This window comes from Rhinopithecus roxellana, chromosome 10, assembly GCF_007565055.1.
Source record: "Rhinopithecus roxellana isolate Shanxi Qingling chromosome 10, ASM756505v1, whole genome shotgun sequence".
Classification (NCBI taxonomy): domain Eukaryota; kingdom Metazoa; phylum Chordata; class Mammalia; order Primates; family Cercopithecidae; genus Rhinopithecus; species Rhinopithecus roxellana.
In genome coordinates, this window is record NC_044558.1 from 98,856,602 (window position 1) to 98,883,007 (window position 26,406).

Consider the following 26,406-nt stretch of genomic DNA (forward strand, 5'->3'; position numbering starts at 1 on the left):
GAGATTTGGGTGGGGACACAGCCAAACCATGGCATTCATATATATCATTTAAAAAGTATTCTTACAGAACCAAAGAAAGGCTGGTATATACTTCTTGTGGCAACAGAAACAGAAGTAGGGAAGACTATTCAGACAGATTGGCACTCTAGAGTATTGAATTTACTTTATTGCTGCATTACTTTGCTAGGGCTGCTGTAAAAAAGTATCACATATTGGGAGGCTTAGAACAACAATAGGAACTAACTGTCTCATAGTTCTAGAGGCCAGAAGTCTAAAATCAGGGTGTCAGCAGTGCCACAGTCCTGTGAAGGTGTTAAGAAAGGATCTGTTCCAGGCCTTTCTCCTAGCTTCCAGTAGTTCCTTGACTTGTGGCAGCACAATTCCAATCTTTACATGGTATTTTCCTTGCACATATATATATATATATTTCTGTGTCTAAATTTCTCCATTGTATGAGGCCACCAATCACACTGGATTAGGGTGCACCCTAATGACCTCATCTTAACTTGTGAATGTACAAAGACCTTATTTCCAAATAAGGCCACATTTATAGTCACTGAGGGTTATATGAATTTTGGGGACACACAATCAACAGGTAAGAATTGCCATCTCCTTCTTTCTTTTAAGTTGCCAAACACGCTGGTGGCCAACAGTACTCACTCATTCATTCATTCATTAAATAAACATTTGCCTACATCAGGCTCTGTTCTGGTGTTGATGCAAAAAATAAAACCAAAACAAAACTGAATACAGACCCTGTCCTTGAGAAATCACACTTCGGAGGGAATCGGAGGCACATTATTATGATAATAAGTACTATTATTGAGTTGGTATTGCTAGGTATGGGCACTTTTCAACTAATTTTCACAGTAGTGTGATAAGTGATGTATCAGAAACATACGTGGAGAACCCAGGGAGGTCCTAAATTTGCCCTAGGGATCAGGAATACTTTCAGAAGTTAGTTATTATTTCATCGGAGTCTAAAGGGGTGTGTAGAAATATCCCAGGTAGCTCAAAGGCGGTTATCTTGAGTACTGGATTCCAAAGAAGAGTATTTTATAGAGGAAAAAACAGCAAAGGTTAAGAGACAAATTGTAAACCCCAAGAGGGCTGGGGTCCGTGTCTATTTTATTAAGTATCTCCTGTATCTCTAGTGCTTTGAACAGTGCTTAGTTCACTCAAAAAGTAATCATTGAATGAATTTAAGGGCATCACATATCTAGGGGATGGCATGGCCTGCAGTTTACTGTCGCTGGAAAAGTAGACAAACGTCCAGTCTCAAAGAGACCGGTAAACTACATTAAATGTAACAGATTAGGGGTGAAACGTTGATGATATATATCGCTAGTATTAAAAAATTCCAGGAAGTCCAGGAATGCCTGGCATCCGTCCTGCCAATTACCCTTTTCCCCAGAGCATGTACAAGGGGGAGGAGGCACCCAAGGGCCAGGAGAGTGGAGGGGCACAGCTCCACAATCTCCAAAGTAGGGTTCTCTGGCAAGCACATGGTTTGGCCTTGAAATTTACGTGGAGCCTCCCACTCTCCTCCTTCCACTCCATCCTCCCCTCACTCTCCGCCCGACTCCACCTTTGGCTCCTGAAAGACACCGGACAATTTCCAGGCCTTCCCCATATCCCACGGGAGGAATCACCGAGCGCGCTCCGGCCCGCGGGCCCCGCCTCCTTACTCTCCGGAACGCAGCGAGAGCGCACGCGCGCCTCCCTGAGCAACGCGCGCGCCCGCGAGCTCCCCGCAGCCCCGTGCTCATCCGGGTCTCAGCGAGCCTCGGCCAATAGTGCCCGCTCACGGCCCCTGGGGGCGGGGCTAAGCCTTCCCTCACAAGGGGCCTGTGGTCAACACCATTTGCCTCCAAGGGGCGGCCCTCCAGTCGGCACAGGAAAGGGGCGAAGCCAGTGAGCTCAGCGTGTGGGCGAGGGTCAACAGTTCTGGGATCAAGCGGCTGCCGCCCCTCCAAAAGCGACCGAAGCGCGAGCAGATTCCCCCTCCGAGTCAGTGTAGTAAACACACTTCAGAAACGTGAGGTGCCGGTGGTCACGTGGGGAGAGTGCCTTCCAATGAGGAGCCGGGGGCGGGGCCGAGGCCGCTGACGCGGCGGCGGCGGCAGAGTCACCCGGGCAGCCTCGGGACCGGTCACCGGCCGGCAACTGTCCAGCAGCCTCGACCACCGCCTCTCGCCTCCGTCCCTGGTCCTTTCTTCTGGGCCGAGAGACAGCGTCGTCGACAGGGGCTCATTCCCCTTCGGTTCTCCTCGGTGACTCACCTCGGGCGGGCCGTTTTGTCTTTAGGAGCCGCCTTGGTGGGGCGAGGTTTCCGTGACGAACCTCCTGGGGCCGTCCGTGCCAGCTCGGGCCGTCGTGGCTGCTCGAGCTCGTGGAATTTGCTCAGGCTCCGGAGATCCGAGGCCCTTGAAGTTATGCGTCGCCTCCAGGAGGTTGCGGCGGGTGCGGGCTCCTAAAGGGCGTCAAACCCGGACTCCGCCGACTGGGCAACCTCCATTCATCTTCTCACTGCGCCTCCAGCGCCCCCGCCTTCTCCAGTCCCCTCCTTGGAGTCATTTTTTCCTGTCCCCCCTCTACCGCCCTTTCCTTACTCCCCGGGTGAGGCTATTCTCTTGGAAGCGAAGGTGTCGGCTATGAGCCGGAGCCTCGTTCCTTGAATTTCTCCGTGGAGGACCCGCCGCGCGCCCCCGGCATGGGGGTGAACGCAGTGCACTGGTTCCGAAAGGGGCTCCGGCTCCACGACAACCCCGCCCTGAAGGAATGCATTCAGGGCGCCGACACCATCCGCTGCGTCTACATCCTGGACCCCTGGTTCGCCGGCTCCTCCAACGTGGGCATCAACAGGTGGCGGTGAGTCACAAGCCCGTGGGAAATGGATTTGGGTGTTTAATGAGTCTGATGTTAACGAATTCCATGCGATCCGCCAAATCTGAGAATTTAGACGTGGGACTGCCTTCCTTATACCGCTAACGAGTTGTAGGTGCCCTAAGTATTAAATAGAATTGACTTAATAGTTCTCTGGCCAGGGAGTACTGACGATCTGAAACACTCGGCCTTCATCAGTGAGTTAGTTATGTGTCTTTCTGTGCTAACGGGAGCTCTTCCCCTGAATTTGTGGAGAATTCTTAGTGCTGGAGTTAAAGAAACACCCTTCCTGTCCTTAGTGGCCTGTGTATATGGATTCCCTTGGCCTGTTTGTGGCATTCGAAAGGATTGTGATGTTTCCTGTTTACGTTTGTGTCTAGGTAACTCATAGTATGGAGAAAAATCATTCATTCAGTACAGCTGGCTCCAGATCCAGTTTTCTTCCACCTTGAGGTTACTGAGGGAAAAGCAAGGGAAACAGCATTATTTGGTTTCTCTGCTCGGCTCTTTTTCTCAACTCCTCCTTGTGGTTGCCGAGACAAAGCACAGTTTTTCTTTCTAGGCAAGTTGTAGTCCTTCTAGGGATCAGAGCACAAAGAAATCTTAGAGATGCTTTATGATCTTTTCCTGAAACACCGGGCTACGTGATCGTTGGGCCCCCTGGTGGAAATGAAAGCATTAGCTCAACAGAGAGACTCTTGATCACTTACCAATGTAATGTGCCAGGCACTGATTTAAATGCTAGGGATCTAGCAGTGAGTGAAAGACAAAAAGTCATGTCTTCAAGCAGAAAGTAAAATATGTAGTAGTTTAGGTGGTAAGTGTTGTGGAGAAAAATACAGCAGAGTAAAGGGATAAAGAATACAAGGGTAGGGATGAGGTTGCAGTTTTAAATATGATGATCAGGGGAAAAGTCACAGAGAAGGTGACAGTTGAGCATACCTGAAGGAGGTGGTGGGATGCAGATATCTAGGGGAAGACCATTCCAGGCAAAGGGAGGAGTAAGGGAAAAGGCAGAGATACGCTTGACCTTTGGAAAGAACAGCAGAAGAATCCAGTATGACTGGAGCAGAATAAGTGAGGGAAAAATAGTAGACAATGAGGTCAGAGTTGACTTAGGGCCAGATTGAAGAGAGCCTTATAAGCAGTTTTCAGGATTTGGGTTTTTACTCAGTGAAGTGGGAATAATTGCAGGATTATGAGCAGAGAAGTAATGTGATCTGACATAAGTTTGAAAAAGAATTTTTCTGCTTGTGGTTCTGAGAACAAATCTGAGAATTTCTCTGCTTGTGGTTCTGAATTGGGGAGTGGAGGTGGACAAGAAGCAGGAAGTCCAATTAAGAAGCTGTTGGCATTCATCCAGGTGAGAGATGAGAATGGCTTGAATCATAGTGATAATTGTGGATGTGGTGAGAAATAAACAGATGCTGGCTATATTATGAAGGCAGAATACACAGTATTTGTTGGCAGATTGGATATGTATTGTGAGAGAAAGAAAAGGAGTTAGGCTGGGCGCGGTGGCTCATCCCTGTAATACCAGCACTTTGGGAGGCTGAGGCCGGGAGTTCAAGACCAGCCTGGCCATCATGGCAAAACCCTGTCTCTGTTAATACTGAAAATATAAAAATTAGCTGAGCACGGTGGCGCATGCCTGTAATCTCAGCTCCTCAGGAGGCTGAGGCATGAGAATCACATGAACCTAGGAGACGGAGGTTGCAGTGAGCTGAGATCGTGCCACTGCACTCCAGCCTGAGTGACAGAGTACTCTGTCTCAAGAAAAAAAAAAAAAAAAGGAGTTATAGTTTGGTACTATATAAAAAGCACCGAAATTCAGTGCTTTTTATGTAGTAGCAGCTTACTGTTTGAGAAAATTTTTGGCTTGAGAAACTGGAAGGATGGGGCCTCAATTTGCTAAGAAAGTGAAGCCAGCTGGAGAAGCCATTGGGAGGGTGATTGGAGTTCTCTTACATTAAGTCATTAAGTTTGAGATATATTTTACACATTCAAATGGAGATAGCAAATAGGCAGTTGGATATGTCTGGAGCTGCAGACAGAGATCCAGGCAGGAAGTATAAATTGGAGAATTCATGAGTTTATAGATAATATATAAAGCCACGTATTCATCCATCTATTTATTGAACAAATATTTGTCAAGCACTTACTATATGCTAGGCACTGTTTTAGGTGCAAGGGATCCAGTATAAACAAAACAGTCCCCAATGCTCACCCTGTTGGAGCTACATTCTGGTGGAGCCGTGAGACTGAGAGCATTAAGAAAATGAGATAGACAAGAGATGCAAGTGGTGCAAGGGCTGAACCTTGAATACTCTTAATGTTTATAAATTGTGGAGCTGTGAAAGAACCAGCATATGAGACTGCAAAGGAGCCACTAGTAATGTAAGAAGAAAACCGAGAAGAGTATGGTGTCTTAGAAGCCAAGTAAAGAAAGTATTTTGGCCAGGCATGGTGGCTCATACCTGTAATCCCAGCACTTTGGGAGGCTGAGGCAGGCAGATCACTTGAGGCCCGGAGTTTGAGACCAGCCTGGCCAATATGGCAAAACTCTGTCTCTGGTAAAAAAAAAAAAAAAACATGAAAAAATTAGCTGGGCATGTGGCACCTGCCTGTAATCCCAGCTACTCAGGGAGGCTGAAGCAGGAGAATCACTTGAACCCAGGAGGCAGAGGTTGCAGTGAGCCGAGATCGTGCCACTGCACTCCAGCCTGGGCAATAGAGCCAGACTCTGTCTCAAAAAAAAAAAAAAAAAAAAAGAAAGAAGGAAGGAAAGTATTTCAAGGAAGAGAGAGTGTTTTACTTATGTCAGGTGCTACTGATAGGTCAAGTAAGATGAGAACTGAAAAATAAAAATTGGATTTAGCAATTTGAAGTCATCTGGAATTTTATCTGGAGTGGTTTTGGTAGTGTCAGAGGCAAAAGTCTTTTTGGAATCACTCATAGTACCAAATTCAGTGCTTTTTATATAGTAGTAGCTCAATTACTGTTTGCTGAATATAGTGATATCTTAGAGTCAATAATTTTATATTTAAACAGCTTTATTAATTTACTTATTGACTATGGGATAATGCCCAAATTCCTTAGCCTGGCAAGATCTACCTTTTGTCTTATGTATTTCATTTTCTACTGTTTACAATATGTGATTTCAACTCTGGGGGGGAAAACCTTCTTAGTTTACTTTAGAAGCTATCTTGTATTTTCTTCGATCAACACTTTTTAGACTTTTGGATTTAACAGAAAAGCAAAATTTTAAATAGTTATTTTACTTAATAAGCACATTAAACAAAACTACTTTTTTATATTGCCATCCTTTCGTTTAAAAAGGATGTTTTAATACTTAAAAAAAAAGTTTGGCTGAGCTCAGTGTCTCATGCCTGCACTCCCAGCTACTCAGGAGGCTGAGGCAGGAGAATCACTTGAGCCCAGGCATTGGAAGCTACAGTGAGCTATGAATGGGCTACTGCACTCCAGCCTGGGTGAAGACAGACCCTATCTCTTAAAAAACAAACAAAGAAACAACAACAACAAAAAATTTGAAGGACATTGTCTCAGAATAAAATTTTTTGATTTGGATAAATTTACAAGCTTTATGAAAATTCACATCTCTTAGAAAAATTATCCTATACAAAAACTTATATACTAACGTTCACAGAAGTATTATTCATAACAGCCAAAAAGTGGAAACAATCCAAATGGCCATCAATTGGTGAATGGATAAACAAAATATGGTATATCCATATAATGGAATATTATTTGGCCATAAAAAGGAATGAAATACTGATACATGCTACAACATGTGTGAATGAACCTTGAAAAACAAACTAAATGAAAGAAGCCAGTCACAAAATTCCATGTATTATATGATTCTGTTTTTATGGAATGTCCACAGTGGGCAAATGTATACAGACAGGAAGCAGATTAGTGGCTCCTTAGGACTGGGGAAGCTGGGAAGTTGGTAGGTGATAGCTAAGGGGCACAAGGTTTCTTTTTGAGATGATGAAACTGTTCTAGAAGGTGATGGATGATTGTACAACTCTGTACTTGTCTGGGATGATTAGCAGTATTCTGAACTCTTACACCACTTTTTGTTGTTGCTTCTCACATTACTCTTAGCATTTGCTGCCCTCATTTGTGAATGTTAGTATTGTTTTATTAATAGTTTGTTTGAGCTGCTGTAACAAAACACCTTTAGTTTATAAACTAAACTAGTTTATAAACAACAGGAGTTTATAAACAACAGTTTATAAACCACAGGAGTTTATTTCTCACAGTTTTTGAAGATGTCCAGAATCAAGGCACCAGCAGATTCAGTGTCTCTGCTGAATAGATGATGCTGTCTCTGTGTTCTCACATGGCGGAAGGGGTGAACAAGTTCCTGTAGCCCTTTTAATAAGAGCACTCCCTTAGTCTGTTTGTATTATTATAAAGGGATACCTGAGCGTGGGTAATTTATAAAGAAGAGAGGTTTACTTGGTTCATAGTTTTGCAGGCTTTACAGAAGCATGGCATCAGCCTCTGATTCTGGTGAGGACCTCAGAAAGCTTTTACATGATGGAAGGGGAAGTGCAGCTGGCATATCACATGGCGAGAGAGAGAAGGGAGGGGTACCAGGCTCTTTTAAACAATTAGTTGTTCTGTTAATAGAGTGAGAAATCACTCATTACATGATAGCACCGAGCCATTCATGAGGGATCTTATCTCATGTTCCAGACACCTCTCAACTCCAGCATTGGGGATAACATTTTAACATGAGATTTGAAGAGGGCAAATATCTATATCACTTCACTTCTAGCTCCCCAAATCTCTTGTATTATTATTGAGATGGGGTGTCACTCTGTTGCCCAGGCTGGAGTGCAGAGGCGGGATCATGGCTCACTGTAGCCTTAACCGCCTGGGCTCAAGCAGTTCTCCCACTTTAGCCTCCCAATTAGCTGGAACCACAGGCATGCATTACCATGGCCAGGTAATTTTTTTATTACTCATAGAGGTGAGATCTCACTAGGTTGCCTAAGCTGTCTCATACTCCTGAGCTAAAGCAATTCTCCTGCCTCAGCCTCCGAAAGTGCTGGGATTATAGGTGTAAACCACTGCGCCCACCCTCTTGTCTTTTTTCTGTTGTTAAATATAATCATCTCTTTCAAAGTCCCCAGAAGTCTTAACTAGTTTTAGCATCAACTTAAGTCTTATCCAAGACTCAAGGGAAGTTCGTTATAGCTATGAGCCTGTAAGATCAAAAACAAGTTATTTACTTTTAAGATACAATGGTGGAACAGACATTGGGTAAACATTTTCATTTTAAAAGGGAAAACTTGACCAACAAAAAGGGACCCACCCATGTCTGAAACCTGGTAGGGCAGATATTAAAGCTGTAAAATAATCTTTCTTGACTCATGTCCCATAACTGAGCACACTGGTCCAAGAGGTGGGCTCTTGAAGCCTTGGGCAGCCCCATCTCTATGGCTTGGTTGGGCAGACCATATGGCTTCTTTCACGGATTGGAGTCTAATGTCTGTCACTTTTCCAGGCTGAGGGTGTATGCTTTTTTCATCCAAAGGATTATTTTAATCTTTCCACTTCCTCGCTTTCCACTCCCTCCCACATCCTGAGCACACTGGTCCAAGAGGTGGGCTCTCAAAACCCTGGGCAGCTGCATCTCTATAGCTTGGTTGGGCATAGCCCACATGGCTGTTCTCATGGATTGGAGTCTAATGTCTGTCAACTTTTTCAGGCTGAGGGTGTATGCTGTTTACATCCAAAGGATACTTTTGATCTTTCCCCTTCCTTCCTTCCTTTCCTTCCTTCCCTCCCTTCCTTCCCTTCCTTGCCTTCCTTCCTTCCTCTTTCTCTCTTAGTCTCTTTCTCTCTCTTTTTCATAACAGTATTTAACACATTTGACCACACCTTTCTCTTTTTCTCTTGGCTTTAGACTGCCACCACTGTGGGGCCTGGAGGGCAGTGCCCCTGTTCCCACTGCTCTGCTGGGCAGTGCCCCAGTGAGTTCTCTCTGGGGACTCTAACCCCACATTTCCCCTTGGCACTAGCCTAGTAGAATCTCTCTGTAGGAGCTCTGCCATGGCAGGCTTCTGCCTGGGCACCCAGACTTCTTGACATATCTTGTGAAATCTAGGCGGAAGCTGCCAAGCTTCCATGGATCTTGTATTCTGTATACCTGCAGACTTAACACCACTTGGAAACCATCAAGGCCTATGGCTGGCACCCACTGGAGTAGCAGTCCAACCAGTACCTGGGGCCTTTTGAGCCCTGGCTGCAGCCAGAACGTGGGGGAGTAGCATCTCAAGACAGCACAAGGCAGCAACACCCTGGGCCTGGCCTCCCAAACCATTTTGCCTGAGGAGATCTCTGAGCCTGTGGTGGAAGGGGTAGCCTTGATTTCTGGAATGTCTTGGGGGCTTTTCCCCATTGTCTTGACTGTTAACAACTGGCTCTCTTTAGTTGTTAGTTGTTAACTGTTAACAACTGGCTGGTTAGTTTGAATCTCTCTCCTGAAAACTTCCCTCTACCACATAGTCAGGTTGTAAATTTTTCAAATTTGTATGCTCTGTTTTCTCTTGATTATTAGCTTTAACTTTGTCTTGTTTTGAACTCCCATATCTGATAGTAGGCTGTTAGAAGCAGCCATGTCACCTTTTGAACGCTTTGTTGTTTAGAAACTTTTTTTTGCCAGGTAGCTTAAGTCATTACTCTTAAGTTCAGCCTTTTACAGAGTCCTAGGCATGGATACAGTGTAGCCAAGTTTTTTGTTACAAGCATAACCTATAATGTGGCCAATTTTTTGTTTAGTTTTTAAGAATTTTATTTGAGACTTCATGAACATGGCCTTTACTTTCTATATTTTAATCAGCATTTTTGTCACAACCACTTAACCAGTCTCTAAGAAGTTTTAAAGTTTTTCTTGTGTATGAGCTTTTTTGGTTTTGTTTTGAGCTCTCTAAGCTCTTTTAAGCAGCTTTAGTTTTTTTTTGTTTTTTTTTTTTTTGTTTGTTTGTTTTTTAGTACTTCAAGTTCTGGGATACATGTACAGAATGTGCAGGTTTGTTACATAGGTATACATGTGCCATGGTGGATTGCTGCACCCATCAGTCTGTCATCTAGGTTTTAAGCCCCACATGCATTAGTTATTTGTCCTAATGCTCTCCCTCCCCTTGTCCCCCAACCCCTGACAGGCCCTGGTGTGTGATGTTCCCCTCCCTGTGTCCATGTGTTCTCATTGTTCAACTCCTACTTATGGAGAACATGTGGTGTTTGGTTTTCTGTTCCTATGTTAGTTTGCTGAGAATGATGGTTTCCAGCTTCATCCATATCCCTGCAAAGGACATGAATTCATTCTTTTTTATGGCTGCATAGTATTCCATGGTGTATATGTGCCACATTTTCTTTATCCAGTATATCATTAATGGGCATTTGGGTTGGTTCCAACTCTTTGCTATTGTGAACAGTGCCACAATAAACATACGTGTGCATGTGTCACTGTAGTAGAATGATTTATAATCCTTTGGGTATATAACCAGTAATGGGATTACTGGGTCAAATGATATTTCTGTTTCTAGATTCTTGAGGAATCGCCGCACTGTCTTCCACAATGATTGACGTAATTTACACTCCCACCAACAGTGTAAAAGCGTTCCTATTTCTTCACATCCCCTCCAGCATCTGTTGTTTCCTGACTTTTTAATAATCGCTGTTCTAACTGGTATGTCATTGTGGTTTTGATTTGCATTTCTTTAATGACCAGTGACAATGAGCTTTTTTTCGTATGTTTGTTGACCACATAAACGTCTTTTGAGAAGTGTCTGTTCATATCCTTTGCCCACTTTTTGATGGGGTTGTTTTTTTCCTGTAAATTTGTTTAAGTTCCTTGTAGATTCTGGATATTAGCCTTTTGTCAGATGGGTAGATTGCAAAAATTTTCTCCCATTCTGTAGGTTATCTGTTCACTCTGCAGAAACTCTTTAATTAGATCCCATTTGTTAATTTTGGCTTTTGTTGCCATTGCTTTTGGTGTTTTAGTCAAGAAGTCTTTGCCCCTGCCTATGTCCTGAATGATATTGCCTAGGTTTTCTTCTAGGGGTTTTATGGTTTTAGGTTTTACATTTAAGTATTTAATCTGTCTTGAGGGGCGGAGCAAGATGGCCAAATAGGAACAGCTCCAGTCTCCAACTCCCAGCGCGAGCGACACAGAAGACCGGTGATTTCTGCATTTTCAACTGAGGTACTGGGGTCATCTCACTAGGGAGTGCCGGACAATCGGTGCTGGTCAGCTGCTGCAGCCTGACCAGCGAGAGCTGAAGCAGGGCGAGGCATCGCCTCACCTGGAAGCCAAGGGGGAAGGGAATCCGTTTTCCTAGCCAGGGGAACTGAGACACACAAAACCTGGAAAATCGGGTAACTCCCACCCCAATACTGCGCTTTAAGCAGACAGGCACACCAGGAGAATATATCCCACACCTGACCGGGAGGGTCCCACGCCCACGGAGCCTCCCTCACTGCTAACACAGCAGTCTGCGGCGATCTATCCGCAAGGCAGCAGCGAGGCTGGGGGAGGGGCGCCCGCCATTGCTGAGACTTAAGTAGGTAAACAAAGCCGCTGGGAAGCTCGAACTGGGTGGAGCTCACAGCAGCTCAAGGAAGCCTGCCTGTCTCTGTAGTCTCCACCTCTGGGGACAGCGCACAGCTGAAGACCAACAGGGGAAGCAGCGGGGGCCGGTGCAGACGCGAACGACTCTGACAGCTTAGGGGAGAGCCGTGGATCTCCCAACGCGGAGGTTGAGATCTGAGAACGGACAGACTGCCTGCTCAGGTGGGTCCCTGACCCCTGAGTAGCCTAGCTGGGAGACATCCCCCACTAGGGGCAGTCTGACACCCCACACCTCACAGGGTGGAGTACACCCCTGAGAGGAAACTTCCAAAGGAAGAATCAGACAGGTACACTCGCTGTTCAGCAATATTCTATCTTCTGCAACCTCTGCTGCTGATACCCAGGCAAACAGGGTCTGGAGTGGACCTCAAGCAATCTCCAACAGACCAACAGACAGTCCTTCTGACTGTCAGAAGGAAAACTATCAAACAGGAAGGACACCTATACCAAAACCCCATCAGTACGTCACCATCATCAAAGACCAGAGACAGATAAAACCACAAAGATGGGGAAGAAGCAGGGCAGAAAAGCTGGAAATTCAAAAAATAACAGCGCATCTCCCCCTGCAAAGGAGCGCAGCCCATCGCCAGCAACGGATCAAAGCTGGTCAGAGAATGACTTTGACGAGATGAGAGAAGAAGGCTTCAGTCCATCAAACTTCTCAGAGCTAAAGGAGGAATTACGTACCCAGCGCAAAGAAACTAAAAATCTTGAAAAAAGAGTGGAAGAATTGACAGCTAGACTAATTAATGCAGAGAAGATCATAAAAGAAATGACAGAGATGAAAACCATGACACGAGAAATACGTGACAAATGCACAAGCTTCAGTAACCGACTCGATCAACTGGAAGAAAGAGTATCAGCGATTGAGGATCAAATGAATGAAATGAAGCGAGAAGAGAAACCAAAAGAAAAAAGAAGAAAAAGAAATGAACAAAGCCTGCAAGAAGTATGGGATTATGTAAAAAGACCAAATCTACGTCTGATTGGGGTGCCTGAAAGTGAGGGGGAAAATGGAACCAAGTTGGAAAACACTCTTCAGGATATCATCCAGGAGAACTTCCCCAACCTAGTAGGGCAGGCCAACATTCAAATTCAGGAAGTACAGAGAACGCCACAAAGATACTCCTCCAGAAGAGCAACTCCAAGACACATAATTGCCAGATTCACCAAAGTTGAAATGAAGGAAAAAATCTTAAGGGCAGCCAGAGAGAAAGGTCGGGTTACCCACAAAGGGAAGCCCATCAGACTAACAGCAGACCTCTCGGCAGAAACTCTACAAGCCAGAAGAGAGTGAGGGCCAATATTCAACGTTCTTAAAGAAAAGAATTTTTAACCCAGAATTTTATATCCAGCCAAACTAAGTTTCATCAGTGAAGGAGAAATAAAATCCTTTACAGATAAGCAAATGCTTAGAGATTTTGTCACCACCAGGCCTGCCTTACAAGAGACCCTGAAGGAAGCCCTAAACATGGAAAGGAACAACCGGTACCAGCCATTGCAAAAACATGCCAAAATGTAAAGACCATCGAGGCTAGGAAGAAACTGCATCAACTAACGAGCAAAATAACCAGTTAATATCATAATGACAGGATCAAGTTCACACATAACAATATTAACCTTAAATGTAAATGGACTAAATGCTCCAATTAAAAGACACAGACTGGCAAACTGGATAAAGAGTCAAGACCCATCAGTCTGCTGTATTCAGGAGACCCATCTCACATGCAGAGACATACATAGGCTCAAAATAAAGGGATGGAGGAAGATCTACCAAGCAAATGGAGAACAAAAAAAAGCAGGGGTTGCAATCCTAGTCTCTGATAAAACAGACTTTAAACCATCAAAGATCAAAAGAGACAAAGAAGGCCATTACATAATGGTAAAGGGATCAATTCAACAGGAAGAGCTAACCCTCCTAAATATATATGCACCCAATACAGGAGCACCCAGATTCATAAAGCAAGTCCTTAGAGACTTACAAAGAGACTTAGACTCCCATACAATAATAATGGGAGACTTCAACACTCCACTGTCAACATTAGACAGATCAGCGAGACAGAAAGTTAACAAGGATATCCAGGAATTGAACTCATCTCTGCACCAAGCGGACCTAATAGACATCTATAGAACTCTCCACCCCAAATCAACAGAATATACATTCTTCTCAGCACCACATCGCACTTATTCCAAAATTGACCACATAATTGGAAGTAAAGCACTCCTCAGCAAATGTAAAAGAACAGAAATTATAACAAACTGTCTCTCAGACCACAGTGCAATCAAACTAGAACTCAGGACTAAGAATCTCAATCAAAATCGCTCAACTACGTGGAAACTGAACAACCTGCTCCTGAATGACTACTGGGTACACAACGAAATGAAAGCAGAAATAAAGATGTTCTTTGAAACCAATGAGAACAAAGATACAACATACCAGAATCTCTGGGACACATTTAAAGCAGTGTGTAGAGGGAAATTTATAGCACTAAATGCCCACAAGAGAAAGCAGGAAAGATCTAAAATTGACACTCTAACATCACAATTAAAAGAACTAGAGAGGCAAGAGTAAACACATTCAAAAGCTAGCAGAAGGCAAGAAATAACTAAGATCAGAGCAGAACTGAAGGAGATAGAGACACAAAAAACCCTCCAAAAAATCAATGAATCCAGGAGTTGGTTTTTTGAAAAGATCAACAAAATTGACAGACCGCTAGCAAGACTAATAAAGAAGAAAAGAGAGAGGAATCAAATAGACGCAATAAAAAATGATAAAGGGGATATCACCACCGACCCCACAGAAATAGAAACAACCATCAGAGAATACTATAAACGCCTTTACGCAAATCAACTAGAAAATCTAGAAGAAATGGATAATTTCCTGGACACTTATACTCTCCCAAGACTAAACCAGGAAGAAGTTGAATCCCTGAATAGACCAATAGCAGGCTCTGAAATTGAGGCAACAATTAATAGCCTACCCACCAAAAAAAGTCCAGGACCAGATGGATTCACAGCTGAATTCTACCAGAGGTACAAGGAGGAGCTGGTACCATTCCTTCTGAAACTATTCCAATCAATTGAAAAAGAGGGAATCCTCCCTAACTCATTTTATGAGGCCAACATCATCCTGATACCAAAGCCTGGCAGAGACACAACAAAAAAAGAGAATTTTAGACCAATATCCCTGATGAACATCGATGCAAAAATTCTCAATAAAATACTGGCAAACCGGATTCAGCAGCACATCAAAAAGCTTATCCACCATGATCAAGTGGGCTTCATCCCTGGGATGCAAGGCTGGTTCAACATTCGCAAATCAATAAACGTAATCCAGCATATAAACAGAACCAAAGACAAGAACCACATGATTATCTCAATAGATGCAGAAAAGGCTTTTGACAAAATTCAACAGCCCTTCATGCTAAAAACGCTCAATAAATTCGGTATTGATGGAACGTACCTCAAAATAATAAGAGCTATTTATGACAAACCCACAGCTAATATCATTCTGAATGGGCAAAAACTGGAAAAATTCCCTTTGAAAACTGGCACAAGACAGGGATGCCCTCTCTCACCACTCCTATTCAACATAGTCTTGGAAGTTCTGGCTAGGGCAATCCGGGAAGAGAAAGAAATAAAGGGTATCCAGTTAGGAAAAGAAGAAGTCAAATTGTCCCTGTTTGCAGATGACATGATTGTATATTTAGAAAACCCCATTGTCTCAGCCCAAAATCTCCTTAAGCTGATAAGCAACTTCAGCAAAGTCTCAGGATACAAAATTAATGTGCAAAAATCACAAGCATTCTTATACACCAGTAACAGACAAGCAGAGAGCCAAATCAGGAATGAACTTCCATTCACAATTGCTTCAAAGAGAATAAAATACCTAGGAATCCAACTTACAAGGGATGTAAAGGACCTCTTCAAGGAGAACTACAAACCTCTGCTCAGTGAAATAAAAGAGGACACAAACAAATGGAAGAACATACCATGCTCGTGGATAGGAAGAATCAATATCGTGAAAATGGCCATACTGCCCAAGGTTATTTATAGATTCAATGCCATCCCCATCAAGCTACCAATGAGTTTCTTCACAGAATTGGAAAAAACTGCTTTAAAGTTCATATGGAACCAAAAAAGAGCCCGCATTTCCAAGACAATCCTAAGTCAAAAGGACAAAGCTGGAGGCGTCACGCTACCTGACTTCAAACTATACTACAAGGCTACAGTAACCAAAACGGCATGGTACTGGTACCAAAACAGAGATATAGGCCAATGGAACAGAACAGAGTCCTCAGAAATAATACCACACATCTACAACCATCTGATCTTTAACAAACCTGAGAGAAACAAGAAATGGGGAAAGGATTCCCTATTTAATACATTGTGCTGGGAAAATTGGCTAGCCATAAGTAGAAAGCTGAAACTGGATCCTTTCCTTACCCCTTATACGAAGATTAATTCAAGATGGATTAGAGACTTAAATGTTAGACCTAATATCATAAAAACCCTAGAAGAAAATCTAGGTAGTACCATTCAGGACATAGGCATGGGCAAGGACTTCATGTCTAAAACACCAAAAGCAACGGCAGCAAAAGCCAAAATTGACAAATGGGATCTAACTAAACTAAAGAGCTTTTGCACAGCAAAAGAAACTACCATCAGAGTGAACAGGCAACCTACAGAATGGGAGAAAATTTTTGCAACCTACTCATCTGACAAAGGGCTAATATCCAGAATCTACAAAGAACTCAAACAAATATACAAGAAAAAAACAAACAACCCCATCAAAAAGTGGGCAAAGGATATGAACAGACATTTCTCAAAAGAAGACATTCATATAGCCAACAGACACATGAAAAAATGCTCATCATCACTCACCATCAGAGAAATGCAAATCAAAACCACAATGAGATACCATCTCACACCAGTTAGAATGGCAATCATTAAGAAGTCAGGAAACAACAGTTGTTGGAGAGGATGTGGAGAAATAGGAACACTTTTACACTGTTGGTGGGATTGTAAACTAGTTCAACCATTATGGAAAACAGTATGGCAATTCCTCAAGGATCTAGAACTAGATGTACCATATGACCCAGCCATCCCACTACTGGGTATATACCCAAAGGATTATAAATTAGTCTACTACAAAGACACATGCACACGTATGTTTATTGCGGCACTATTCACAATAGCAAAGACTTGGAATCAACCCAAATGTCCATCTGTGACAGACTGGATTAAGAAAATGTGGCACATATACACCATGGAATACTATGCAGCCATAAAAAAGGATGAGTTTGTGTCCTTTGCAGGGACATGGATGCAGCTGGAAACCATCATTCTTAGCAAACTATCACAAGAAGAGAAAACCAAACACTGCATGTTCTCACTCATAGGTGGGAACTGAACAATGAGATCACTTGGACTCGGGAAGGGGAACATCACACACTGGGGCCTATCATGGGGAGGGGGGAGGAGGGAGGGATTGCACTGGGGAGTTATACATGATATAAATGATGAATTGATGGGTGCTGACGAGTTGATGGGTGCAGCACACCAACATGGCATAAGTATACATATGTAACAAACCTGCACGTTATGCACATGTACCCTAGAACTTAAAGTATAATAAAAAAAATAAAAAAAAAAATCTGTCTTGAGTGAATTTTTGTATAAGGTGTAAGGAAGAGGTCCAGTTTCAGTTTTCTGTATATGGCTAGCCAGTTTTCCCAGCCCCATTTGTTAAATAGGGAATCCTTTCCCCATTGCTTGTTTTTGTCAAGATCAGATGGTTGTAGGTGTGTGGTGTTATTTCTGAGGACTCTGTTCTGTTCCACTGGTCTATATATCTGTTTTGGTACCAGTACCATGCTATTTTGGTTACTGTAGCCTTTTAGTATAGTTTTAAGTCAGGTAGTGTGATGCCTCCAGCTTTGTTCTTTTTGCTTAGGATTGTCTTGGCTATACGGGCTCTTTTTTGGTTCCATATGAAATTTAAAGTGGTTGTTTCTAGTTCTGTGAAGAAAGTCAGTGGTAGCTTGATGGGAATAGCATTGAATCTGTTAATTACTTTGGGCAGTATGGCCATTTTCACGATACTGATTATTCCTATCCATGATCATGGAATGTTTTTCCATTTGTTTGTGTTGTCTCTTATTTCTTTGAGCAGTGGTTTGTAGTTCTCCTTGAAGAGGTCCTTCATGTCCCTTGTAAGTTGTATTCCTAGTTATTTTATTTTCTTTGTATCAGTTGTGAATGGGAGTTCACTCGTGATTTGACTCTCTGTCTATTATTGGTGTGTAGGAATGCTTGTGATTTTTGCACATTGATTTTGTATCCTGAGACTTTGCTGAAGTTACTTATCAGCTTAAGGAGTTTTGGGGCTGAGACAATGGGGTTTTCTAAATATACAATCATGTCATCTGCAAACAGAGACAATTTGACTTCCTCTCTTCCTATTTGAATATCCTTTATTTCTTTCTTTTGCCTGATTGCCCTGGCCATAACTTCCAATACTATGTTGAATAGGAGTGGTGAGAGAGGGCATCCTTGTCTTGTGCCGGTTTTCAGTGGGAATGCTTCCAGCTTTTGCCCATTCAGTATGATATTGGCTATGGGTTTGTCATAAATAGCTCTTATTATTCTGAGATACATTCCATCAATACCTAGTTTATTGAGATTTTTTAGTATGAAGGGGTGTTGAATTTTGTCCAAGGCCTTTTCTGCATCTATTGTGCTAATCATGTGATTTTTGTCATTGGTTCTGTTCATATGATGGATTACGTTTGTTGATTTGCATATGTTGAACCAGCCTTACATCCCAGGGATGAAGTCGCCTTGATCGTGTGGATAAGCTTTTTGACATGCTGCTGTATTCAGTTTGCCAGTATTTTATTGAGTATTTTCACATCGATGTTCATCAGGGATATTGACCTGAAATTAGATTTTTTTGTTGTGTCTCTGTCAGGTTTTGGTATCAGAATGATACTGGCCTCATAAAATGAGTTAGGGAGGATTCCCTCTTTTTCTATTGTTTGGAATAGTTTCAGAAGGAATGGTACCAGCTCCTCTTTGTACTTCTGGTAAAATATGACTGTGAGTCCATGTGGTCCTGGGCTTTTTTTGGTTGGTAGGCTATTAATTACTGCCTCAATTTCAGAACTTGTTATTGGTTTATTCAGGGATGTGACTTCTTCCTGGTTTAGTCTTGGGAGAGTGTTTGTGTCCAGGAATTTATCCATTTCTTCTACAGTTTTTAGTTTATTTGCGTAGAGGTGTTTATAGTATTCTCTGATGGTAGTTTGTACTTCTGTAGGATTAGTGGTGATATCCCTTTATCATTTTTTGTTGCATCTATCTGATTCTTCTCTCTTTTATTCTTTATTAGTCTGCCTAGCGGTCTATCAATTTTGTTAATCTTTTCAAAAAACCAGCTCCTGCATTCGTTAATTGTTTGAAGGGTTTTTCGTGTCTCTGTCTCCTTCAGTTTTGCACTGATCTTAGTTATTTCTTGTCTTCGGCTAGCTTTTGAATTTGTTTGCTCTTGCTTCTCTAGTTCTTTTAATTGTGATGTTAAGGTGTTGATTTTAGTTCTTTCCCGCTTGCTAATAACGGACATTTAGTGCTATAACTTTCTCTCTTAGCATTGCTTTACCTGTGTCCCAGAGATTCTGGTATGTTATCTGTTTGTTCTCATTGGTGTCAAAGAACTTACTTCTGCCTTAATTTCTTTATTTACCCAGTTGTCACTCAGGAACAGGTTGTTCAGTTTCCGTGTAGTTGTGTGGTTTTGAGTGAGTTTCTTAATCCTGAGTTCTAATTTGATTGCACTGTGGTCTAAGAGACTGTTCGGTATGATTTACGTTCTTTGCATTTGCTGAGGAGTGTTTTACTTCCCATTATTGGTCAATTTTAGAATAAGTGCTATGTGGTGTGAGAAGAATGTATATATTCTGTTGCTTTGGGGTAGAGAGTTCTATAGTTGTCTGTTAGGTCTGCTTGGTCCAGAGCTGAGTTCAAGTCCTGAATATCCTTGTTAATTTTCTGTCTCGTTGATCTAGTATTGACAGTGGGGTGTTAAAGTCTCCCACTATTATTGTGTGGGAGTCTAAGTCTCTTTGTGTAGGTCTCCGAGAACTTGCTTTATGAATCTGGGTGCTCCTGTTTGGGGTGCATATATACAGTTAAGATAATTTGCTCTTCTTGTTACATTGATCCCTTTACCATTATGTAATGCCCTTGTTTGTCTTTTTTGATCTTTTTTGGTTTAAAGTCTGTTTTATCAGAGACTAGGATTGCAACACCCAAGCAGCTTTAGTTTTAAAGTTTTAGTTTTAACATCCCACTCCTGGTACGAGTTTTTTGTCTTAGTCTGTCCCCATGACTCAAATACCTCTTGCTAGGCTCCATCTCCAATATTAGAGATCAAGTTTTAACATGGGATTTGAAGGGGACAAATATCTAAACTATATCAGGCACGAATCCCTCTCATGACAGTACAATGCACATGACCAAATTACCTTCTAAATGCCCCAGTTCTTAATACTATAGCATTAGGGATTCCGTTTTAACATGAATTTTGGGGGAACACAGACAGACATTCAGACCATAGCAGGGATGTATTCTGTATATAATCTCTCTCCCACTTAACAGATAGTACCTTCCTGAAGAGAAGTTGCCTCTTAAATCAAAATTTTATTTTGTATCCCTATCCATTATAGGCAGTATTATTGGTGCTGGGTATACAGCAGTGAACAAAACAGAAAAAGTTGCTGCCCTATTCCAGTAGGGGGGAAAACAGACAATAAGAAAAAAATAATATATCAGCTGGTAGTAAATTCAATGGAGAGAAATAAAGTAGAATGTGAGAACAGGGACCTAAAAGAAGAGGACACAAGCTATTCATATATCTGGGGAAAGAGCCTTTTTGTGTTCTCCACAGCATAGTGTCTTATACATAGTAGGCATTAAATATTGTTTTAATTTTTCTTATAAATCTAAGGTTTAGGGATGGGACAACTACTTTATGTAATTTATATGTTAATGTCTATCTTAAACTTATAACTTAGAAAAAATTCTCAATGAACAGATTTGTTTTAGTATTTAAACTTCAACATGTTTATTACACATTTGAAGCTATCACATGTAAGCTCTCTTAATTTTCAGTAACCAAATCTATAAATGTGCCTACATCCTTACTAGTTCTTCCTTCTAGTATACAACTTCAGTGGAAGAGATACTGCTGCCTCTTCAAAACGAGTTCCTTCTTCTGTGCTCCATTTCAAAGACTGCTCATTTTTTATATTAATTCTTACCTTTTCTTCTACTTTTTCTTCTTTTTAGGTTGCCTCCAATCAACATTTAAACATGCTTAAGATCAAATTCTGTAAAACATACACAACCTGTAACAACAAAGGAACAGAACTTAGCCTTGACTGTGTTCCACTCCTGCAACTATGAATCTTAGTTTCTTTGTAGCCAATTTCTTGAGCAAGATGTCTAATACAGGCTGACTTCATTTATTTATATTCCCCTTACCCTTGAACCCACTCCAAACTAAGGTGTGTCCAGCTCCACTCCCACCCACTCTACCAAAGCTATTTTTATCCAAAGGATACTTTTAATCTGCCCATTCCCTTTTTCTTTCTTATTTTTATTTTAACAATGTTTGACACATTTGACCACTTCTTCCCTTGGTTTTATTAGAGGACTTCCTCTTCTCTTGGCTTTATTAGAGGACTCTCCTATGCTTTCCTGCCAGCGCTATTAGTGTTCTTCCTTAGCTTCTCCTTTTCTGTTCAACTTTTAAATGCCTGTGAGGTCTGTGATCTCCACCCTCTTTTCATTTCACATATTTCTAAGCAATCTTATCTCTTCTTATAAAGTCAGTTACCATTTACTCGTCTGTGCCCAGAATTTTCAGGTTAGTGTCTTCAGTGCAAATCTCTTTCCTGATCCCCAGACGTATGTGTGTTTGTATGTATTATATATACCCATTTGCCTGCTTGAATGTATTGTATTACCTCAAACTCAGCTTATCCAAAACAGAGTTCATCTTCATCCTTCTCTATTGCTCAAAAACAAACAAACCCCAAACTGAGTTTTCCTGTGTTTTCTGTCTTCACAAATGATACTTCCATTTACCCATTTGAGTCCTTACTGTGTGGCAATTACTTGCTAATTTCTGTGGATAGCATGGTAGTCAGCAGATAATTTCTCTACCCTCAGGGAGTTTACAGTACAGAGGAAGATTTATTCAGAAATAAAATAGTTACAAATATACATTCTTCCCTCTCCCTTGGCTCTTTAGCCCATATCACCATTCTCTTTGCCTAGATTGGTTTAGTAGCTTACAAATCATTGTCCCCCCTTCCCTTCTCTAATTCATTCTCTACACAGCAAGTAGAGTGATCTTTTTAAAATTGCAAATTTGGTCATGTCATTTATGCTTTAAAACCTTTTAATGACATTTCTTTACCCTTAGGTTAAAGTTCAAAAAGCCATAGCATGGTTTCAAATCCTTGTATAATCTGGCCCTCTGCTTTTTTCTAGTCTCTGATGATTATTTCCCTGAGGCATTTATTTAAACTGAAACTTGAAGTATAAAGTGGATCTTAAGTAAGGCATGGAGGGAAGGGAATTCCAAGCAGAGAGAAGTGAATTCCAGACTGAAGGAATAGCTTAAGGAAAAGCACAGTATTCTGATAGTGGTGAGGAGGCTGATGTAACTGAGTCACATGGTGAATGAAAGGATAGGAGGTGTTATTTAGTACTTTTTTTGTTTGCTAGTTCGTTGCCTGAGTCAAACAGGCTTAAGCAAAAAGAAAGTTTATTGGTAGATGTAATTGAATAACCTAAGGGAAACTGGCTTTGGACGTCTCTTGATGCTAGGGCTCAGAAGATGTTACTAGGATCACATTTCTCTTTGCATCTCTGAACTGCCTTGACTTCTCAAACAGGCTGTCCTCTGGTGGCAAAATATAGCAATAACAATGGCATTTACCTCAGCAAAAAGCATACACCGTTGGCCCAGAAGTCTCAGCAAAAGTCTTATGGCACTTCATTAGCTCTTTTGGGCCAGTTTCTGAACTAGTCTTCATGAGTTTATGATTGTCTTAGCTGAAGTGTGCTTTGCTGGTGGAATCAACTTGCCTGGACTGAAGTAACTAAGTAGAATGAGTAGGAAGTAGGTGGATACCCTAAAACAACATTGTTGCCTATTATATAAGAACTCGGATAAGTGGGTATAGTTCAGAAAAACTGCCCTTGTTTGGGGAAATACAAATTTAGTAGCTGAGTGAATGTCAGAAGAGAGAGTCAAGATAACAGTTTGGAGACTTTATCAAGAGTTCAAGTGAAAGATAATACAGGCTTGAACAAGGGGAAAGGCTATGAGGAAGGGGAAGATATAAGAGGAAGGCTGTAGAGGTACAGTGAAAAGCTTAGGTGACTGGAAAACACAGTTTCATAGAGAAGGAGGGTAAGAGAGAAAGTAGAGTGTAAGATCCTCATACTTTGTGCGTCTGTGACAATTAGACATTAAGTTAGGAAACACAGAAATAGACCATATTTAGATGAGGAATAGAGTGAGTTTAGGTTGTTGACCAATTTGAAGCACTGCTAAGATACCAACATGAGAAATGAAGAAAATAGAAATTCAACTCTGGGAATTAGAGACATTGGATCTGTGTATATGGGAATAATTCCTGCATAAGTAATAGATGAAGTATGCCTGGATGAGATTGGATGCAGCCATAAAAAGTTATGTTAGTCAAAACCCCAGTGAAAAAACTCAGTGAATACTATATTTAAGATGAATAGGAGCTGGTGAAGGAGGCAAAAGAGAATCAGAGAGGTAAAAGAGGATCTAGGAGAGTGCCACATTATGGAAACTGAATGTGGCAAGAGTGATTTTACATTGCACTACAGGAGGCAGGTTAGGATGAGTTTTGACAATTATGTAGGAAAAATTATCAAAGACTTAGAAGTGGGAAAAGGAAATTATTGCATGTCTGGAATGCTAGGTATTGTTTAGAGGACTCTCTAGGAGTTATATGATTCTGATTAAGGGATATTTGATTGACAAGGCTGTTTTACAACTCCGTAAAAAGGGGTAAAAATTAAGTTGTAGAAAGCTGAAAGCAGTACAAATGTTTTCTGCCCATACCAATGCAAATTATGTTTGTGCCATGAAAATGAATTTTGTAAGTCGAGAAATAGTAAATCAGATTATCATTTTAATCAGTTTTAACACCTTACTTCTTTCTTCCTTAATCAATGAATTAAAATTTTTACCAGATCTTCATTTGTGTATGAGAGTCATGATTTTACTATTTTGAAAATTATACTTTATCTGTTACAAAGACTTTTGGTGAACCTTGAGATAACACGTCAATATAGGTATAAGGATAGAAATCAAATTGAATAGGATGTTAACAAAGGTGTGTGTAGCAGGTGAGGGGAGGGGAGTGGGGGAAATGATTAAGGTTGGAATGCGAGGGAGGTTTTTTATGAGAGAGGTAAGAGATTAGCTCAAGGCGTAGGTTCTGGACAGGCTGAGGAAAAGTGAATTTTGGTTAGGTAACTAGACTTTTAGTCAAGACAGTATAGTGGATTCACAGGATGATAAATAAGAAATAAAATATATAGATAAGGTGAGGCCTGAATATGTAATTCTTTGAATGACAGACTGAAGTGAGTTTAGGACATCTGACTGTACTAAGACCTACTTTATAATTCCTACTTTCCTATTAATTGGCCGTGGGACTGACCTTGGGTAAATCTCTCTCCCTTCATTTATTCATTCAGGAAAACTTTCAGTGAGAGCCTGTTATCAACCAGGTACTGTGTGAGTCATTGGCGATACAAAGATGAAGGTTATGGTTCTTGCCCATAAGGAAACTTTCACACCGCTAAAGGACAATTAGAACATACAATGTTGAAAAAGACCTCTGTGGAAATCTGCAAAGACAATTGTGAAAGCACAAAGGAGAGACAACTTTAAAGGGGTGGGAAAAGAGGTAAAGATGATGAGTGTGTGCTCTAGAGGCGTGTGTGTGTTTGTGTGTATGTGTTGGGGAGCGCGGGGTGTGAGATATGAGACTGAGAGAGGAATTATTCTAGAATGCTTCTGTAGTAGGCCATTCTTGCATTGCTATAAGAAATACCTGAGACTGAGTTGTGTGTAAAGAAGAGAGGTCTAATTGGCTCATGGTTCTGCAGGCTGCTCAGGAAGCATAGCAGCATCTGCTTTTGGGGAGGACTCAGGAAGGTTACAATCATGGTGGAAGACAAAGGGGGAGCAGGCATGTCACATAGCAAAGGTGGGAGCAAGAGAGTGAGGGAGAGAGGTGCTACATACTTTTAAATGACCAGATTTCATGAGACCTCGCTATTGTAAAGATGGTGCCAAGAGGGATGATGCTAAATAATTCAAGAGAAATCTGCGCTTTTGATCCAGTCACCCCCAGTAGGCCCCACCTCCAACATTTGGGATTACATTTCAATGCGACATTTGGGCAGGGACACATATCCCAACTAGATCAGCTTCTTGAAGATGCACGAATCAGTGTACTTATATGAAAAGAGAGGTTTTTTTTTTTTTTTTTTTTTTTTGAGACAGGGTCTTCATCACACAGGCTGGAGTGCAGTGGCGTGAATTGAGCTCACTGCAACCTCTGCCTCCTGGGTTCAAGGCGATTCTCATGTCTCAGCCTCCCGAGTAGCTAGTGGGATTACAGGTGTGTGCCACCACTCCCGGCTAATTTTTGTATTTTTAGTAGAGATGGAGTTTCACCATATTGGCCAGGCTGATCTTGAACTCCTGACCTCAAGCTATCTGCCTGCCTCAGCCTCCCAAAGTGCTGGGATTACAGGCATGCACCACCGCATCCAGCCTGAAAAGGAAGTTTCTAAAAAATCCTCTCTTATCTGACACCATTGGAACCTGCAGTTACTTGAAAAAGGATATCATAAAAAAAAAAAAGAAGAAACATAGAAAAGTGTGCATTAATTTGATAATTTTTGATGTAGGGCTTGATTCCAGGTCTGAGTTCTTTTGCTCACTTCTTTATCCATTTTTATTCTTTAGGTGAGCTCATCTAGTTGCATACTTGAATATCAGATAATTTCCTGTTGTGTATTACCTGCCCTGGCCTCTATCTTGAATGCCGGACTTGCCTATTTAGTATTTTTACTTGGATTCAAAATAAGCATCTTAAGCTGATTTTGTCCCCATCTCCTCCACCTCCTATGATTTCTCTATATCACATTAAATGTCAACATTCACCTAGTTCTGCAAAAACCCAGGAGCTACCCCTTCTTTTTGTACTCAAACTTCGTATCTAGTCCTTCAGCAATTGTTAGAGCTTTTTCCTTCAAATTAAATCTCATATCCATTCAAATAACACCCTCCCACTGCTATCATAATATCCAGGCCACCAGCATTTTTTACAGGATTACTGTAAAAGCCTCCTAAGTTCTCCACTTCCATTTTTGTGCCTGTCTTTCCCATCTGCTCCATGTGGAATTCAGAGTAATATTTTTAAAACCATAGTTAGGTCTGGTGGCTAAATACCTGGCACAAGGTAGGTGTCAATATGTCCTTGTGTATTGAATATATAAATGAGTATTGTTCTGCTGATTTTGCTGATGGAATTTCAAGTTGGCTTTCCTGCATAAATTACACCTGCAGACTGATATTGCCTATCATTCTTTAAAGTTGATTGAAACCTTAAAGACCATGGTGAAGCAAACTGGAATACAGAATTCGTTTATTACATTTTTTTCTTCCCATCTAGTGTAGCTGTCTTATCTACAGATAATTAGACCAACTTTTTTGGTGA

The 26,406-nt window shown here is 41.5% G+C and overlaps 1 protein-coding gene across 1 annotated transcript in view; it reads left to right on the plus strand.

The window, feature by feature from the left end:
• The first annotated feature begins 1,801 nt into the window (after positions 1-1,801).
• The window catches only part of CRY1 (cryptochrome circadian regulator 1), a 115,113-nt gene continuing 90,508 nt past the window's right edge, over positions 1,802-26,406 (plus strand). The window contains exon 1 of the mRNA XM_010381389.2: positions 1,802-2,871. Within this exon, the coding sequence (XP_010379691.1) occupies positions 2,714-2,871 (158 nt within the window). The 5' untranslated portion in view covers positions 1,802-2,713. The remainder of the gene's footprint in view (positions 2,872-26,406) is intronic.